This window comes from Leopardus geoffroyi, chromosome D3 (genome assembly GCF_018350155.1).
Source record: "Leopardus geoffroyi isolate Oge1 chromosome D3, O.geoffroyi_Oge1_pat1.0, whole genome shotgun sequence".
In the NCBI taxonomy this organism is placed as follows: domain Eukaryota; kingdom Metazoa; phylum Chordata; class Mammalia; order Carnivora; family Felidae; genus Leopardus; species Leopardus geoffroyi.
The window spans coordinates 27,570,788-27,587,845 of NC_059339.1; the positions used below are offsets into that span (position 1 = coordinate 27,570,788).

Sequence of the window (17,058 nt, forward strand, 5' to 3'; positions counted from 1 at the left end):
GCGATGATGGCGGCAGCCGTGGCCCGGGGAGGAGGAGGAGGCGGCGGAGGCGGCGGCGGAGGCGGCGGCGGCGGCGGCAGCAGCAGCAGCAGCAGCAGCTCTGGCTCCGGCGCTTCACGGGGCTTCTATTTCAATACGGTCTTATCTTTGGCCCGCTCCCTGGCGGTGCAGAGACCGGCATCGTTGGAGAAGGTAGCCTTGGCCGCCTGGGCCGCGAGCTGACAGGAGAAGCGGTCTAGGGTGGCGAAGCGAGGGGGCGGGGCGAGGGTCTATGGGAGATCGAGAGGGCGTCTCGAGCTTCCTGTGACTGGAGGGGATATGTGATGGGAGGGAGCCGGCGGGGTGAGGAGGCCCATGGGCCTGGTGAAGAGCGCTGGTGAAGAGAGGAAAGTGGAGGGACTTGGGCAGGGAGTGGGCTGGGCAGGTAGGGACGTTGCGGGTGGGTGGCGGACGAGGGACGTGAGCTACTGGCCAGGGTTTGGGGTTTGAGCCGAGGGGGCACCTTGTGACATCGCAGGGGCAGGGGCGGCAGGCAGTGAGAAGCAGTGGGAAGAGCAAACGACCAGGGTCAAAACCTGGGGCTCTGCTCCCGACTTCCTCTGCTTTTTATTCCGTGACCTTGGAGAGATTTCTTTCTCATAAAATGGAGTTGCTTTCACCTGCTTTCCCCACTTCACATCATTGTGAAGGGCAAGTGGAATAGTAAATCTGAAAGTGCTTTCTAAATCTGAAAGTGCTTTCTAAAATGCAAATCCGCGCATTGTTTTTCCGTGAAGTCTAGAGGGAGCGTTAGACTGGGTAAAAGATGGTGTGTGAAGAAGGGACAGTGGCCAGGAAGGGGTAATGAACTGTCATAGACAGAGAACTGAACCCAGGATTCCTTCAGAGGAGAAAGGACAACTTATGCTGGGGGTATCCTTTCCTTGGGAGAAAGGTGAAAGGCGACTCAAAGGTGTGGCTCAGATGTTGGAAGGAACAGAGATATCAGAGTCAGACCTGTTTGGTCCCCGCACTGTCACTGTTTGTCCTCTTGGGCTAGTTACTTCAATTCTCAGAGCCTGTTTCCTTATGTGTGAAATGAAGTGGTTCTTGAGGAGTAAATGAGTTCAAAGCATAAAGTGCCTGGGCAGAATAGGTGAACAGTAAATGTCAGCTTTCTTCCCCCCCATGGTGTGATGAGACTCATTAAAGTGTATTAGCACTGAAGGGATGAGATTCTTTTTTCACACATCTTCCTGGCAGATGGAAAGAGATCTGTTGTCTAAGAGTAGGGAGACTGGAGACCTGCCTGCTGCTGTTCAGAGTCGTTTTGTGGCTCTGGTGAGTGGTGAAGTTGAAATGCTGTGTTAGGCACTCTGTCATAGTGACCTACTCCTTCCTTGGCTTTGTGGGTTCTTAAACCTGATTTCTCACTTACCCGCAGGGTGAGCAGGTCCTGGGAGACTGATGCCAACCTGACTTCTGACTGAAGGAGGAATTCAATAAAATGGAAAGAATATGAGTTCTAGAGATAGGACTACCTGAATTTGAATCCTGTATCGTTTGCTTACATGAGTGTGACTCTGGGTAGGTCAGTTCCCCAGTATGATCCTTTGGTTTCTCTTCAAAATATAAGGACAGTATTAGCTAAGAGTATTATGAGGATCAACAAAATGACACAAATAAAGGCAGGCACATGGATACCTAATGATTAAGAACTGTTATCATTGGATGAGCCTGACTAATGGACCACAGTGCTGGCTTATCAAATAAAATTCGTGCCAGCTAGTCAGCACATTCTCTTCTTGGTAGGAGGACCAAAAATCCTATCAGAAGTTTGCTTGCTGGACTTGAAGAAGAGAGAAGAGATTGCAGGGGAGTGGGTGATCTTTAAGAAGACAGTCCTGCAGGGGCGCCTGGGTGTCTCATCAGTTGAGCATCCGACCTGTTCAGGTTATGATCTTATGGCTCATGGGTTCGAGCCCCACATTGGGCTTTGCACTGGCAGCGTGAATCCTGCTCTGGATACTCTGTCTCTGTCTCTGTCTCTCTCTCTCAAAAAGAAATAAACGTAAGAATCAAAAAAACCAAAAAAACAAAAAGCCCAGTCCTGCAGTTCTAGCAGGGGACCTATTCCCACTCAGTAATTCTGAGAAATGCACCTTAAGCTCAACTGGCCTTCTTCGGCCTTTTTGGATAATTACAAGAACATTCTGTAATTACAACGCTGTTAGCTTTGTGTTTTATAGTAACTGCTTCAGTCATCAAAATTACAATATATTTTATAACTAATTAATACAGCTTTTAGGGATGCCTGGGAAGCTCAGTTGGTTAAGTGTCTGACTCTTGGTTTTGGCTCAGGTCATGATCTCACGGTTCATGGGTTCAAGCCCTGCATTGGGTTCTGTACTGACATCATGGGATCTGCTTGGAATTCTGTCTTTCCTCTCTCCTCCTCCTCCCATGTGCTCCCCCCCCAAAATAAATAAATAAACATTTTTTAAAAATGCAGTTTTTAGATTGTCAGCTCCCCAATACCATCTCTTAGTTTGGGAGGTACTTCATTCTCATTGGCAACATTTACAAATCTGAAAAGAGTTAACTGAGCAAGCCTGAGGCTTCAGAAGGGATTGCTTGCAAGGTCGGTCCTGGGTTCACATCTGGGAACTTAGCACTTGAACTGTTCCCTCCATTTCCTAATTGATAAGAGTGGTTCACTGTGCCTAGACTCTTCATACAATTAATGTGATTTATATTGAACACCTGCTTTCTTTCTTGGAATTAGGGATTTTAATGGTTGCTAGGCAGACAGTGCCTGTGTCTATCAATAAAAACCTTGGCTGCTGTGTCTCTGTTAGACTTCCCTAGGTACAGAGGTAGCACACAGGTCACTACATTGTTTGCTGCTGTAGAAGGGAGCATGCTTAGTGTATACCTTTACAGGAAGGAGAGAACATGAAGAAGCCCATGCACAGTTTTCTCCAGATTCCACCTGCCCTTTTCTCTTGCTGATAAATTCACTGTAATATAATTTACTGTAATAAAATTTAGCTACGAGTACGATTATATATGTGTGAGTGGTCTTGGGGACCTTGAAATAACTTCTTTCTTAGAGAAGGCTTCTGTAGGTGGCTGATTCCATCACATATATGTAGATTCTTCTTATCTAGGATCTTAAGACTTGATTATGCTGAGGGTCGTTGTTACTGTTTAGTCCTATAACATATGGCTGCTTACTACATTCCACGACTTTAAACCAATGGACAATAAGCCTTCAGTGTTCCTAGGGAAATCTTCTTGAGGTTCTTAAGAGTAAAGGAATTTCTCAGTACCCACCAGGATAATGAAGGTGGGGACTTAAATGGGGAGATGAATGTTGAAAAACCTCTCTCATTTTTTTGTTTCTGTTCCCCCCCCCCCCGCCCAAGAGAAGGCAGAGGACTTAATGGGTCTTGGTCCAGATAGGGTTGAGCTGAGGAAGGCTAAGTTTTATGAGTTAGACCTGACATCTCACTTTAGACATTGGTAATTCAGGCAGCCCTGACATAGTTTTATGGCACTTGGGGCACATTAATGACATAACTTTCCTTATCTTTGTCTATCTACATGCCACAGTGGTGTTTATTCACCCCCACTCACCTACATCAAGTCTAGGCTGTGAAACCTAGCCTATTGCTACTAAGTAGATTTTACTTCTCTTTTAATTATTTAATTCACTGTTTCATTCAGAAAACATTTGTTGAGCATCTACTGTTAATTAATATGTGCTCGGTAGGCCAGGTCAATAAGAAACAGGTTTTTTTTTTTAATGTTTTTATTTTATTTTTGGGAGACACAGAGAGCAAGCAGGGGAGGGGCAGAGAGCGAGAGAGGCGGTGACACAGAATCCAAAGTAGGCTCCAGGTTCTGAGCTGTCAGCACAGAGCCCAACGTGGGGCTCTAATCCACAAACTGCAAGATCATGACCTGAGCTGAAGTCAGACGCTCAACTGACTGAGCCACCCAGGTGCCCCAATAAGAAACAGTTTTAATGAGGTTGCCCAGGTGATCAGCATCAAGTCAGACTCGCTGCAAGTCCCCCTAGCTACTGTTGTAATGCAGGTCTGGTGACCAGACTCCTGCCATATTCAGATAGTCAAACCCAAGACTCCTGGGTGCCTATTCTCTTATCCATATCTAAGCTTTGACCTTTTGCTGCTAGGCTGCGCCTAAGACTGGAGCCATAGCCCTGAGGCCCACTCTCAGGATTGCAGGTTGCCTCTGAGGACACCATCTGTGTCCTAGAGGGATCACGTCGCATGCAGTCCTCAGCCATCTCCCTTTGGGAGAAAGGTGGGAGGAACAAAATAGACAAGAAGAGAGTCTTGTCTACACTGGACTCTCCATGTACGGTTGGCTTCCAGTCTCCCTCTCTCTGATTTCTTTTTGCCTGCTAGTCTTGCTCTGCTTTCCTCTTTCTCATCTGTCTTAAGAATGTTATTAAGCCACCCCTGCCAAGAAGCTTCTGTCTGGATCTGCCTGGTTGTACTCCTCGTATCCAGGATATGGGTGAGCTGTTCCTGCCTTTTCTTACCTGGCCTGTATCATACTAATGGACCCGAACCCTGGGACATGGAGAGTTCCCAGCAGAGCTGAAAAGTAGGCAGCATTCCTTGCCCTTCCATCTCTCTTCCCATCCTCAGGAGGCTTTGATCAGAATCTTTTTCCATGTCCTAAAATAGCCTCTCTTTTCTTCAGTTAGACTGCCAGAATCTGGAGGTGTCTTAGCTAACTCAGTGTGGTGTTTAAATAGCACTGCAGGGGCGCCTGGGTGGTGCAGTCGGTTACGTGTCTGACTTCAGCCAGGTCACGATCTCGCGGTCCGTGAGTTCGAGCCCCGCGTCGGGCTCTGGGCTGATGGCTCAGAGCCTGGAGCCTGTTTCCGATTCTGTGTCTCCCTCTCTCTCTGCCCCTCCCCCGTTCATGCTCTGTCTCTCTCTGTCCCAAAAATAAATAAACATTGAAAAAATAAATAAATAAATAAATAAATAAATAAATAGCACTGCAGCATTAGGGACAGGCCAGACCCCTCCCTGGTGGACAGTTGTGCTCCAGAAGATGAGCTGGTTAATTCTTATCTCTGTTTGGAGGAATATATGTCCTGATGCTCAGGACACTGGGCTTTCTGGAGTTCATAGTTACCCACTCCTTTAGAGTGGTTTGCCATGGAGTAAAAATCATGGTATTGGCATTTTTTCAGCATCATGAAGCTGAAAATTTCTATCCTCGCTCCCTTTCCTTTGTGAAGTTATGTTCAAAACAACCATGTATAGGATAAGAGAAGAGAAAATTAGCATCAGTAGAGGGATTCATGATGTTAGAACTATTGTTAAACCAGCTGTAAAATATTTTAAGAAGAAACTGGAAGAAGAAAAAGTCTTTACCTGTAATCATGCCACATTAACTATACTAGTTTGCTAGGGCTGCCATAACGTAGTACCACATTGATTTAAACAACTGAAATTTATTTTCTCACTGTTCTGGAGGCTAGACATCCAAGATGAAGGTTTCTTTTGAAGCCTTTCTTTTTGGCATGTAGGTGGCTGTCTTTTGGTGTCTTCGCATAGTCTTCCCTTTGTACCTGTCTGTATCCTAATCTCTTTTTATAAGAACACCAGCCAGATTGATAGGAGTGGCCCACCCTAATCACCTTGTGTTAATAAAGGCCCTAGTTCCAAATTAACAGTCACATTCTGAGGTGCCTGAGATGAGGACTTCAGTATATGAATTTTAGGGGGACATAATTCAGCCCATAGCACTAACCCTTTAGCTTTTTAATTTCTTAGGCCTCCTTTTTAGTCTTTAGCTATATTCACTTTATGGCTTTTTTATTTAAAAAAATTTTTTTTTAACATTTATTTTTGAGAGACAGAGACAGAGAATGAGCAGGGGAGGGGCAGAGAGAAAGGGAGACACAGAATTCGAAGCAGGCTGCAGGCTCTGAGCTGTCAGCACAGAGCCCAATGTGGGGCTTGAGCTCACAAACCACGAGATCATGACCTGAGCCGAAGTCGGACGCCTAACCGACTGAGCCACCCAGGTGCCCCGCTTTTTTCTTTTTTTCTTTTAATTTTTTTTAATGTTTATTTTTTATTTTTTTTTTTTTAATTTTTTTTTTTTTTCAACGTTTATTTATTTTTGGGACAGAGAGAGACAGAGCATGAACGGGGGAGGGGCAGAGAGAGAGGGAGACACAGAATCGGAAACAGGCTCCAGGCTCTGAGCCATCAGCCCAGAGCCCGACGCGGGGCTTGAACTCACGGACCGCGAGATCGTGACCTGGCTGAAGTCGGACACTTAACCGACTGCGCCACCCAGGCGCCCCTTAATGTTTATTTTTGAGAGAGAGAGCATGAGCAGGGGAGGGGCAGAGAGAGAGGGAGACACAGAGCCTGAAGCAGGGCTCGAACTCAAGAACTGTGAAATCATAAGCTGAGCCAGACGCTTAACCATCTGAGCCACACAGGCACTCCACTTTATTGCTTTTTTCAAAAATAGCCCATATTTATTATTTTAATGGCTGCATGTCATATTTTCTATTGACAGATCAAAATTAAGGATTTCTCTGTTTAGGCTGTCTAGTTTTTCCCTTGTAAAATTGTGCGTTTATACACTTAGAATTTTGTCTAATTTTGAATTACATTCTTTCTTTATTTACTTATTTATTTATTTTCAACGTTTATTTATTTTTGGGACAGAGAAAGACAGGGCATGAACGGGGGAGGGGCAGAGAGAGAGGGAGACACAGAATCGGAAGCAGGCTCCAGGCTCTGAGCCCTCAGCCCAGAGCCCGACGCGGGGCTCGAACTCACGGACCGCGAGATCGTGACCTGGCTGAAGTCGGACGCTTAACCGACTGCGCCACCCAGGCGCCCCTACATTCTTGTGTTAAATGTGGATAGGTCTTGATGTTTACTGCCCAACTGTTTTCAAAGGATTATACTTAGTTATGGTAGATAGCATTAGCAAGAGACCTTGTGCGTGTTTATAGCTTCACTGTTGTTGGATTTTATTTACTTTTTCCTGCTAACTCTGCAAGCATAAAAGGGGACCTTATTCTTTTGATTCTAAGATAATGATATTTTACGAATTAACCAAAAACCCATGAAACAGAAATGATGATGTGACACTGTGCTCTTGTTTTCTGCTATGTGGAAACTTGAATTCAGGGTATTGTTGCTTGGGTACTGACTTCTAGCTGTGCCTGCTCTGGGTATCTTTTTTCTTTTGACAGTTGGGTCTAGGTGTGCACACAATCCTAACCCTCAAATAATTTATAACAAGTAGAAGTAGTGATAGGTGGGGGCTGGCCAGTTGTCCAGAAAGGAGCTGATGGTGGACCATATGGCTTTTCAATAAAACTCCTCTGTGAAGATATTTAGCTGTTTTGCACTTTGTTGGCATGGGAATGGGAAGTACAGATAATTTTTTCTTCAGGCCCCCATAGAACTCTCCATGAGTCTTGGCAGGTATGTGGAAATTTAGAAGGCAAAAAAGTGAAACATGCTCTAAGAAAATGAAAGCATCATGGGCACTTGCTGGGAGGTTACTTTCGGCAGAGATTTTAAATATGGAAGGCCTGGGAATGGGCATTTGTAAATGCCAAGAGTAGTTGGTAAGGGAAGGTCATTTCAGATAGAAGAAAGCAAAGCACAGAAGAAAATGAGGAACAGCAGTAATAGGGTTCAGTAGAAATAGAGTATCGTGGGGGGCACCTGGGTGGCTCAATCGGTTAAGCGTCTGGCTTTGGCTCAGGTCATGATCTTGTGGTTTGTGAGTTTGAGCCCCACATCGGGCTCTGTGCTGACAGCTCAGGGCCTGGAGCCTGCTTCAGATTCTGCGTCTCTCCATCTCTCAGCTCTTCCCCTCCTTATGCTCTGTGTCTCTCTGTCTCTCAATAATAAATAAACGTTTAAAAAAAAAATAGAGTATTTTTTTTAGTTTTTTAAAATGTTTATTTAAAATTTTTTTTAATGTTTATTTTATTTTTGACAGAGAGACAGAGCATGAGTGGGGGAGGGGCAGAGAGCGAGGGAGACACAGAATCCAAAGCAGGCTCCAGCCTCTGAGCTGTCAGCACAGATCCCGATGCGGGGCTCAAACTCACAGATCCGCGAGATCATGACCTGAGCCGAAGTCGGACGCTCAACCGACTGAGCCACCCAGGCGCCCCTAAAATGTTTATGTTAAATGTTTATTTTTGAGAGAAAGAGAGCACGTAAGAATAGGGGAGGGGCAGAGAGAGAGAGAAGGGGACAGAGGATCTGAAGCAGGCTCTACACTGATAGCAGAGATCCTGATGTGGGGCTTGAACCCACAAACTGTGAGATTGTGACCTGAGCTGAAGCCAGATGCTTAACCGAGACACCCAGTGCCCCAGAAATATAGTATATTTAGAGAATGGAAATGAAAGTGGAGAAGAAAGCAGATGGCTTCATATGTAGTCCCAGACTCAAGAGTTTGTATTGAATTGATGAGACAGGGAAGAGCCCTTCAATATTTCAGAGCCAAGAGTAATGTGCATTAAGAAGATTATTATGACCATATTGTTTATATTGATGCCCTTAGGGAGTCTTGGAATTGACATGTCACTAGTTGTTTACTCCCCAAGAGAGCAAGAATGTTCTATTTCTTACTCCTTACTGCAGATTTTATTTTCTGCCGTCTATGTTTGCAGTTTGTACCTAGTGGGGGATGTGGTTGCCTTCAGTCCTTTCCACCAGCAGCTATTCCTATCTTTGATTTAAATTGCTGAAATTTATCTGTGCACTTCATTGTCCTCATTATTTATATATTTATTTGTTTTTGTATTTGCCTCTTTCATGTATCTTGGAATTTTGGGAAAAGGCTTGGCCTTTTGTGAACATTGCCAAGCCAGTCAGAACACTATTTATGTTTATGTGATAAAATACATGGTTGAGGCAAAAATCCTCAGATCTCACTTGCATTTATTGACTTAGTTCTGAGAGGCTCTATCTTTGCTGCTGAAGCTGTTCTCTTTTCCTGAATACTTCTGTGTGTAAAGCTGGTCTGGAAGCCTAGATTTAGGCCAGCCAAGGCTATATGTACTGTTATAAAAGCAAACGATGGTGACATTTGTTTATTCATTCGTTCATTCATTCATTCATTCAGTCTTTGAGTGTCTGCTGTGTGCCAGGCCTTGAACGGACCTATTAGAGGGATTGAATGAGTAGACATTGTTTTTCTGTCATGGAGTTTGGCATGGAGATAGACAAGCATTAAACAAAAAATTACAAGTAAGTACAATTGAAAACGCTAACAAGTGCCAGGAAGCAAAAGTAAATGGTTTTTGTGAATACATTCATAATGTTTTACTACCATCACCACCATCCACCTTCAGAACTCTTTCATCTTGTAAAAATGAAACTCTAATTGCAATTGATTTTTGTATGTTGATCTTGTATCCTGCAACCTTGCTACACTTGTTTTTTAGTTTTAATATGTTTTTAGTTTTTTCTTTATATAAGATTATGTCATCTGCAAATATAGTTTTACTTTTTTTTTTTTTTCCAATCTGAATGCCTTTTATTTCATTTTCGTATCTAATTGTCCTGGCTAGAACCCCCAGGACAATACTGGATAGAAGTGGTGAGAGTGGACATCTTTATTTTGTTCCTGTTCGGGGGCAACTTTCAGCCTTTTACCATTAAATATGATGTTAGTTCTGAGTGTTTTATAGATGCCCTTTTTCAAGTTGAGGAAGTTCTATTTCTAGTTTGTTGAGTGTTTTTATCATGAAGTGTGGAATTTTTTCAGATGCTTTTTCTGAGCGAATAATGATCTGGATTTACCTTCCTGCCATAAAACAACTAGGAAAATGGACAAATATATGAAACCACTGATTTCATACACTGACAAGGAACACAGGACTATAATACCTGAGAGACGGAAGAAACAAAGTGAGCCCTATGACTGCCTGGTTTTCTGCCAAAAGACATATCTCAGACCACAGAAACAGGAAAGCTACAAAGCTAATTTTACAAAGCTAATTTAAAACTTTGCTAGGGCGGGTCTATAATAGCTTTTGCTACAGGGATAGTTTAACTCCACTGCTAAGGTATGGCCCTTTTGAGGTTTCTACTGAATGCTTTGAGGGCTTTCCACTCTGGCTGGGAGTAACTCAGACTCTTCTCGGCTATATATGAACTCTGGGAACTATTCAGTACGCAGTTCCCTGGTTGTTCTTTTCCAACTTCCTGGAATATCACCTATACTAGTGTGTGTTAGTATTCATCAAAAATTCAAGGGAACTCTTGCTATGATTTCTGGAGATTTTTTTGTTTAGCTCTCTTCTCTTCAGAATTTCCAGCTGCTTTAGACTTCCTGTATTCTTACTTCTATCTCCTCCACTTAGACCTGCATGACTGGGATGTCCTTTCCTGTTCTGTGGTCTGAGATATGTCTTTTGGCAGAAAACCAGGCAGTCATAGGGCTCACTTTGTTTCCTCTGCCTCTCAGGTATTACAGTCCTGTGCTCCTTGTCCAGTGTATGAAATCAGTGGTTTCATGTATTTGTCCATTTTCCTAGTTGTTTTATGGCAGGAAGGTAAATCCAGATCCTATTAATCTCTCATGGCCACAGGTAGAAGTTCTTGGATCACAAGATTTTATTGCTAGAGCAGACATTGCAAAAAAACTATCTGGTCATCCTTTTACATTTGAGAAAACTGAGACTTGGGGGAGAAGACTTATCAATATTGGCATAGTTTTATTTTTTTATTTTATTTTTATTTTATTTTATTATTTTTTTAATGTTTATTTATTTTTGAGAGAGACAGAGATAGGATGTGAGTGGGTTAGGGGCAGAGAGAGAGGGAGACACAGAATCCAAAGCAGGCTCCAGGCTCCAACCTGTCAGCACAGAGCCCGAGACGGGGCTCGAACTCATGAGCTGTGAGATCATGACCTGAGCCAAAGTCGGACGCTCAACCGACTAAGCCACCCAGGCGTCCCTTGGCATAATTTTAAGACATTAGCAAGATTCTGTGGATTTATATATATACACACACTTGCTGTTTTGTCCACGTTTTACAGAAGGAAATACGAAGTCAAAATGTTCAGATAGGTTTTGTCAGTTACCTTGGGTCACATAGATAAGAAGTGCTAGAGTTGGAATGAAAATCACAACTCCGTACAGCTCCCCTGATCATTGCCTGGTGAAACGATGTGTCAGGAATCAGAGACATGCATTTGTATGTGCTGTACTCTGCCAAGCACTTGAGCTGGGCTCAAGAAACAGAGACTCGGGGCGCCTGGGTGGCGCAGTCGGTTAAGCGTCCGACTTCAGCCAGGTCACGATCTCGCGGTCCGTGAGTTCGAGCCCCGCGTCGGGCTCTGGGCTGATGGCTCAGAGCCTGGAGCCTGCTTCCGATTCTGTGTCTCCCTCTCTCTCTGTCCCTCCCCCGTTCATGCTCTGTCTCTCTCTGTCCCAAAAATAAATAAACGTTGAAAAAAAAAATTAAAAAAAAAAGAAACAGAGACTCATTCGTTGTGTGTAAAGGCTCATGGAGTGCTACTTGTGTTGGATGTTGTAGAAAGCCATGTTAATTGATCACAGCCAACAGAACATCTTTAATGAAACCCTCATCCAGGACTGCTTGTAGGAGCAGGTGCTGTTCCACATGCATCTGCAGCTCCATGTGAATCTTGTTACAATCACTGTTATCATGATAGCTCTCAGTCACTTAGGAAATGTTAGCTTATGTTCAGTGTTCTCCATGGATGGGGATAGTGCATTTGAGAAAGACAACTAAAAATCAGATTTAGGTGGGCCTGAGTGGCTCAGTCGGTTAAGTGTCTGGCTTTTGATTTTGGCTCAGGTCATGATCTTGCAGTTCATGGGTCAGAGCCCTGCATTGGGCTCTGTGCTGACAGTACAGAGCCTGCTTGGGATTCTCTCCCTCCCTCTCTCTCTACCCCTCCCCTGCTCGTGCTTGCTCTCTCTCTCTCTCAAAATAAATAAATAAACTTAAAAAAAAAAAACCCGGATTTAACAGGTCACCTGGGTGGCTCAGTCAAATAAGCATCTGATTCTTGATCTCGGTTCAGGTCATGTTTTTGTGATTTGTGCGATCATGCACGGAGCCTGCTTGAGATTTTCTCTCCCTCTCTCTCTGCCCCTCCTCCTCCAATAAAATAAACTAGAAAGGGGTGGGGGGATTTTTAAAAAACAGATTTAACGAAATACTGCCGCTAATACTTAAAGCTTAATCTCCTGTTCTCAGGGAATTTTGTTTCTCTATAAAGACTATTCCCAGAGGTTTCAGATAACAAAAGTTGTATTCTTTTAAAAACTCATTAATTATCCAACATGTAATGCTATTATTGGTAGGTTTATTTTGACCTAAATATTTTACCTACACCCACTGTTATGTTTTGACTTTTCATCTGCAGTTCTCTCTGCCCAATGGTTCAGACTTGTGGAGGCACCTTGTTTTCTCCTTGGTTTGGCATTTCTTTACCTTGGCAGTCTAAATTCACCTTGTGGTCTTTCTCTTTTAATAGCCTTCGGTTAAAGTATTGTCAAGAGTTCTTAGCAAAGTCTAAGTGAGTTACCTTTGTTGTCTCCTGGTCGTCCATTGACTTATCAACTTCCTCAAAGTGTTGCCCAGAGCCCCTTTGGATCCTTTTTGTAAATGGCCACCACTGTCAGATTTTGAGCTTAACAACCTTTAATAATGCAGGATCTACTCCCCTTTACCCCCTAAAAACAACCAACTTTTTGGTTGATTGTAAAATTCTGAAAAAAAATCAGTGTTTTTTCTTTTCATTTTTTAAATTAAGAAAAAATTTAATGTTTATTTTTGAGAGACAGACAGACTGCAAGCAGGGGAGGGGCAGAGAGGGAGGGAGACACAGAATCCGAAGCAGGCTCCAGGCTCTGAGCTGTCAGCACAGCTCAAACACATGAACTGTGAGATCATGACTTGAGCCGAAGTCGGACACTTAACCAACTGAGCCACCCAGGCGCCCCTCTTTTCATTCTTTTAAATTGCAGCATTAATGCTTTATTCTGCATTAGGACTTTGACCTCTCTGTGTCTCAGTTTCTTCATCCATAGAATGAAGATAATAAATAGTGCACTATTGTGAGGATTAGATAAATACAAACCAGCACCTCACATGTGATCAATGTTCAATAACTATTGACTATTAGTATTTGGAGACTGGCACCCAGCAGAACTGATTTTCCCTTGTCTGATATGTGATGACTTCTATAGGACCCGGGTTCCAGTCTTCACTTTTTTTCCCCCTACAAGAGTCCCAGTGTCCAAGGCCATTTTGCATCAGAGCCTAGACCTGGTGCCAGGCTTTTGGGGGCCCTCATCATTTAGTTTCTGACCTGCATTATTCACTAGTTGTGGCCTTTTTATTGGTTGTATAACTCTGGCTGGATTGTAAGGATTGTGAGAGTGTGACTACATATTATACATGACTTAACCTGATTATTCTTCCATCCATCCCCCTGTTCATTTAATGATGCAGCAAATATTTGTTCAGTGCCAATTGCATGCCAGCACTGTGCCCAGTACTGGTTATATGACAAATGACACCACATAGTTAAGCCCTACAGTAGGATGGCTGGGTTCCAGTGGTCCTCTTTCTTTTTACTTTCCTTCCTATCTCATTAAATCCCTGTGACTTCAGCCCCTTTAGTTCCACTAAATAGTTGTTAAGTTTCTGGAACGTGTAGGGTGCATCAGATACAGTGATGTGGGGGGCAGTGATGAGGCGAACACAGTCCTGTCTGCAGTGAATGGAAGATAAGTATACAAGTAACTCTGAAATAAGACTTTTAAAAAGATAATTATGTCAAGAAAATTACGTTATTCTTGGTGGGCTATTGAGAGGTGTGATGGGAAAGATCTTAGCACATTACTGGGGTCTGAGAAAGCTTTGAGAAATGGGAAACAGGATCTTGGAAGGATGGATAGAATTTTTATAGGGGAGATAAGGCAGGTTGAATGAAATGTTAAAGATGGGTGAAAACCATGGAAAAGGCCAGGTAGGGAGAAGTGATCTCGGTATTCAGGGCCCGGGTGTTTGGGGCAAATTGGGAAGGACCTTCATTGCCAGGTTGGGAGTGTGCATTGAGTGTTCACTGGGGTGGGGAGCTGTTGAAGGTGCATGAGCTGGGAGTAGTAATATTGGAGTAGGGAGAGACAAAAGTCAGAGAGGATCTAGTTAAGAGCCTATTGTCTAAGATTGTACTTAATCTGTCTGGGCCTAGTTGCCTAACCTATTAAACAAAGATAGGATTACACATGATCTGCCTGAAAGGGTACATTTGGCAGATGAGTGTGCAACTTCTTTCAGCTCTCCATCTCTGATTCTGCTTACATTTGGGAGTTGTGAGAGGTCTTCACAGTTGTGAGAGGTCTGAAATCCAAGTGAGCATCATCTCAGTGAAGTAGTTGAACTTGCATCATGTATTCTGGATGTCTTTAGAGAAATTATGCTCAATGAAAAGAAAAGCTCACCTTCCATTTTTCGTGTGTTTTTGTTGTTGTTGTTAATGAAGTAATTTAATAAGTTTGCTTTTTATTTACACAGAGCTGTGAAATATTTTCAAGACCATTTTGTGAGATTAAACTTTATATTCCTGGGTCTCGTTTCACGTGGTACCTGCTTCAGTCTTTGCCGTGCCTGTGTGCAGTCACAGGTGTCTTTGTCAGGGCTGAAACTTTCCTACTTGGTTTGAGACTCCTGGGGAAATTGTAGTTACTGGGGCGGGGAGGGGGAGTTGTAGTTAAATAGGAGTTATTTTAGGGTATCTGGCTGGCTCAGTCGGTGGAATGTGCAACTCTTGATCTCGGGGTTGTAAGTTTGAGCCCCACAGATTACTTAAAAATAAAATATTTAAAAAACAAATAGGAGTTGATTCACTGATATTAAGATGTTGGAGTTAAAGAAGTTGTGAGACTGTCTCCTTGGCTTTGGCTTTGCATTGCTATTAGAGTACAAGCCAGGCTCCCGTCTCTACCTGAACTTGGACTTCTGGGCATCCCTGCTTTCTCTTTCCCATTGTATTGTCTCTCCAGCGGCCTCTGCCAGAATGCTTTAGATCTCTAATTATTTCTTTACAATCATTCCTAAGAGAAAGATTACTAAGACAAAGAACGTTACTTCTCTTCAGGTTAGAAGGTGCTTCTCTTTCTGGATTGTGTATTTGCCCTTTTAAAATATGCTTTCTTTTTTTAAATTGCAATGATAATTGATATTTTCAAAGCAAATCTCAAGCATTGCACTTGATCTCCTTTGCCGTTAGAATATCCCAAGAAACTGTATGAATGTCAGTGAATGACTTCTCATTGGTTCCATAACAGAACAGCAAAGTTGAGGCCTGATGTGTCTGAATGCTCTGCTCAAGGGTTCTTATGGCAGGGATTTTCAAGGTGAATAGGCATCACCTATTTTCCTATTCATAACAAATCCAGATTTTTAGTTCCTTTATGTCAGGTATTTACTGTTTTGAAAATAATTCTAAGTTCTCCATATATTCAATAAATTGCTGATTTACTGCCTATCTGCTTCTGCTAGCCACTCTTATGGCATATCCAGTAACAACAGATATTGTTTATTAAATGCTTAGTATGTATTATGCACTGTCCTAAGTGCTTTACCCACATTTCATCTCCCCCCTCTCCCACATTTAATCTTTTAATGAACAGTATGGGAGGCATTGCGACTGTAGGTAGGTTTGGGTAAAGTGCTTTTGAGTACCACTGAGTAGTGGAGATCTGTGATTATTCTGACTCTGAAATGCAGACGTTGGCTCTTGTGCTTTACTTCCTCTGTGTGTACATCATTTTAACCCTTGGTCCAAGCTTCTCAGTGCATATATGTTTTGGGAGCATGTGCATGATCATTTCAGAAGCTGGAGATGATCTTTTTATGACCTTTGAATTGGAAAAGAATGACTTACTGGTTATATAGACTCATTGGTGTTTATGCTATTGTTTTTATCTTATATTCTGAATGTGGGTTTATATTTTTTTTAATCTATGGGTTTTTGGTTGTTGTTGTTGGTGGTCTCATTTTCTAGGTCCAAAAGCTGCTTTGTATGTGCCCAGTAGATTTCCATGGGATCTTCCAATTGGATGAACGGCGGAGAGATGCAGTGATTGCATTGGGCATTTTTCTCGTTGAATCTGATCTTCAGGTACGTCTTTACTACATTAAAAGTGTTTCTGTAAAAGGGGGAATGTAATTAGAATTTAAATTTGTACCTGGTTATATTTACCTGAAGCAGTACTAGAAGAATGCATACAAACCTAATAAAGGTGGTTAGTGATAGTGAGGCAGAGTAGGTGGAACAGGTTGGGGTGTGTGATTTAATTAATTTAGTTAATGTATACCTTCTTAGGAAATTTTTTTTTTGAATTGTGTGAATATATTAAGTTAAAAAAAAATATATATATATATATATACACACACACATATATATATACATATATATATACACACACACATATATATATACATATATATATATATGTATATATAAAATGGATTTTGGGGCGCCTGGGTGGCGCAGTCGGTTAAGCGTCCGACTTCAGACAGGTCACGATCTCGCGGTCCGTGAGTTCTAGCCCCGCGTCGGGCTCTGGGCTGATGGCTCAGAGCCTGGAGCCTGTTTCCGATTCTGTGTCTCCCTCTCTCTCTGCCCCTCCCCCGTTCATGCTCTGTCTCTCTCTGTCCCAAAAATAAATAAACGTTGAAAAAAAAAAATTAAAAAAAAAAATGGATTTTGATTGTTGTGTTTTGCCAGAAAGTTAGTTAAAATGCTTGTGAAATAATTGTGTGCCTTCCAGGGTAGACTTGATTTTTAATCTAAAGTCAAACATTTATCGGTCAAACTCAGAGTAACCATTTTTTTTTCCTTGTGAAAAGATAGGGTTCCTTGAGATAATTTTGACATAATACCATCTTTTTCAGAACTGTGATAGGTATAGGTACGCCTGTCTGGCTACGTTGGTAAAGCATGTGATTCTTGATCTTGGGGTTGTAAGTTCGAGCC

At 42.6% G+C, this 17,058-nt stretch overlaps 1 protein-coding gene across 1 annotated transcript in view; it reads left to right on the plus strand.

The window, feature by feature from the left end:
* Positions 1 to 3: 3 nt before the first annotated feature.
* The window catches only part of PI4KA (phosphatidylinositol 4-kinase alpha), a 114,754-nt gene continuing 97,699 nt past the window's right edge, over positions 4 to 17,058 (plus strand). Inside the window, exons 1-2 of the mRNA XM_045457608.1 lie at positions 4 to 192; positions 16,084 to 16,200. Of these exons, the coding sequence (XP_045313564.1) occupies positions 4 to 192; positions 16,084 to 16,200 (306 nt within the window). The remainder of the gene's footprint in view (positions 193 to 16,083; positions 16,201 to 17,058) is intronic.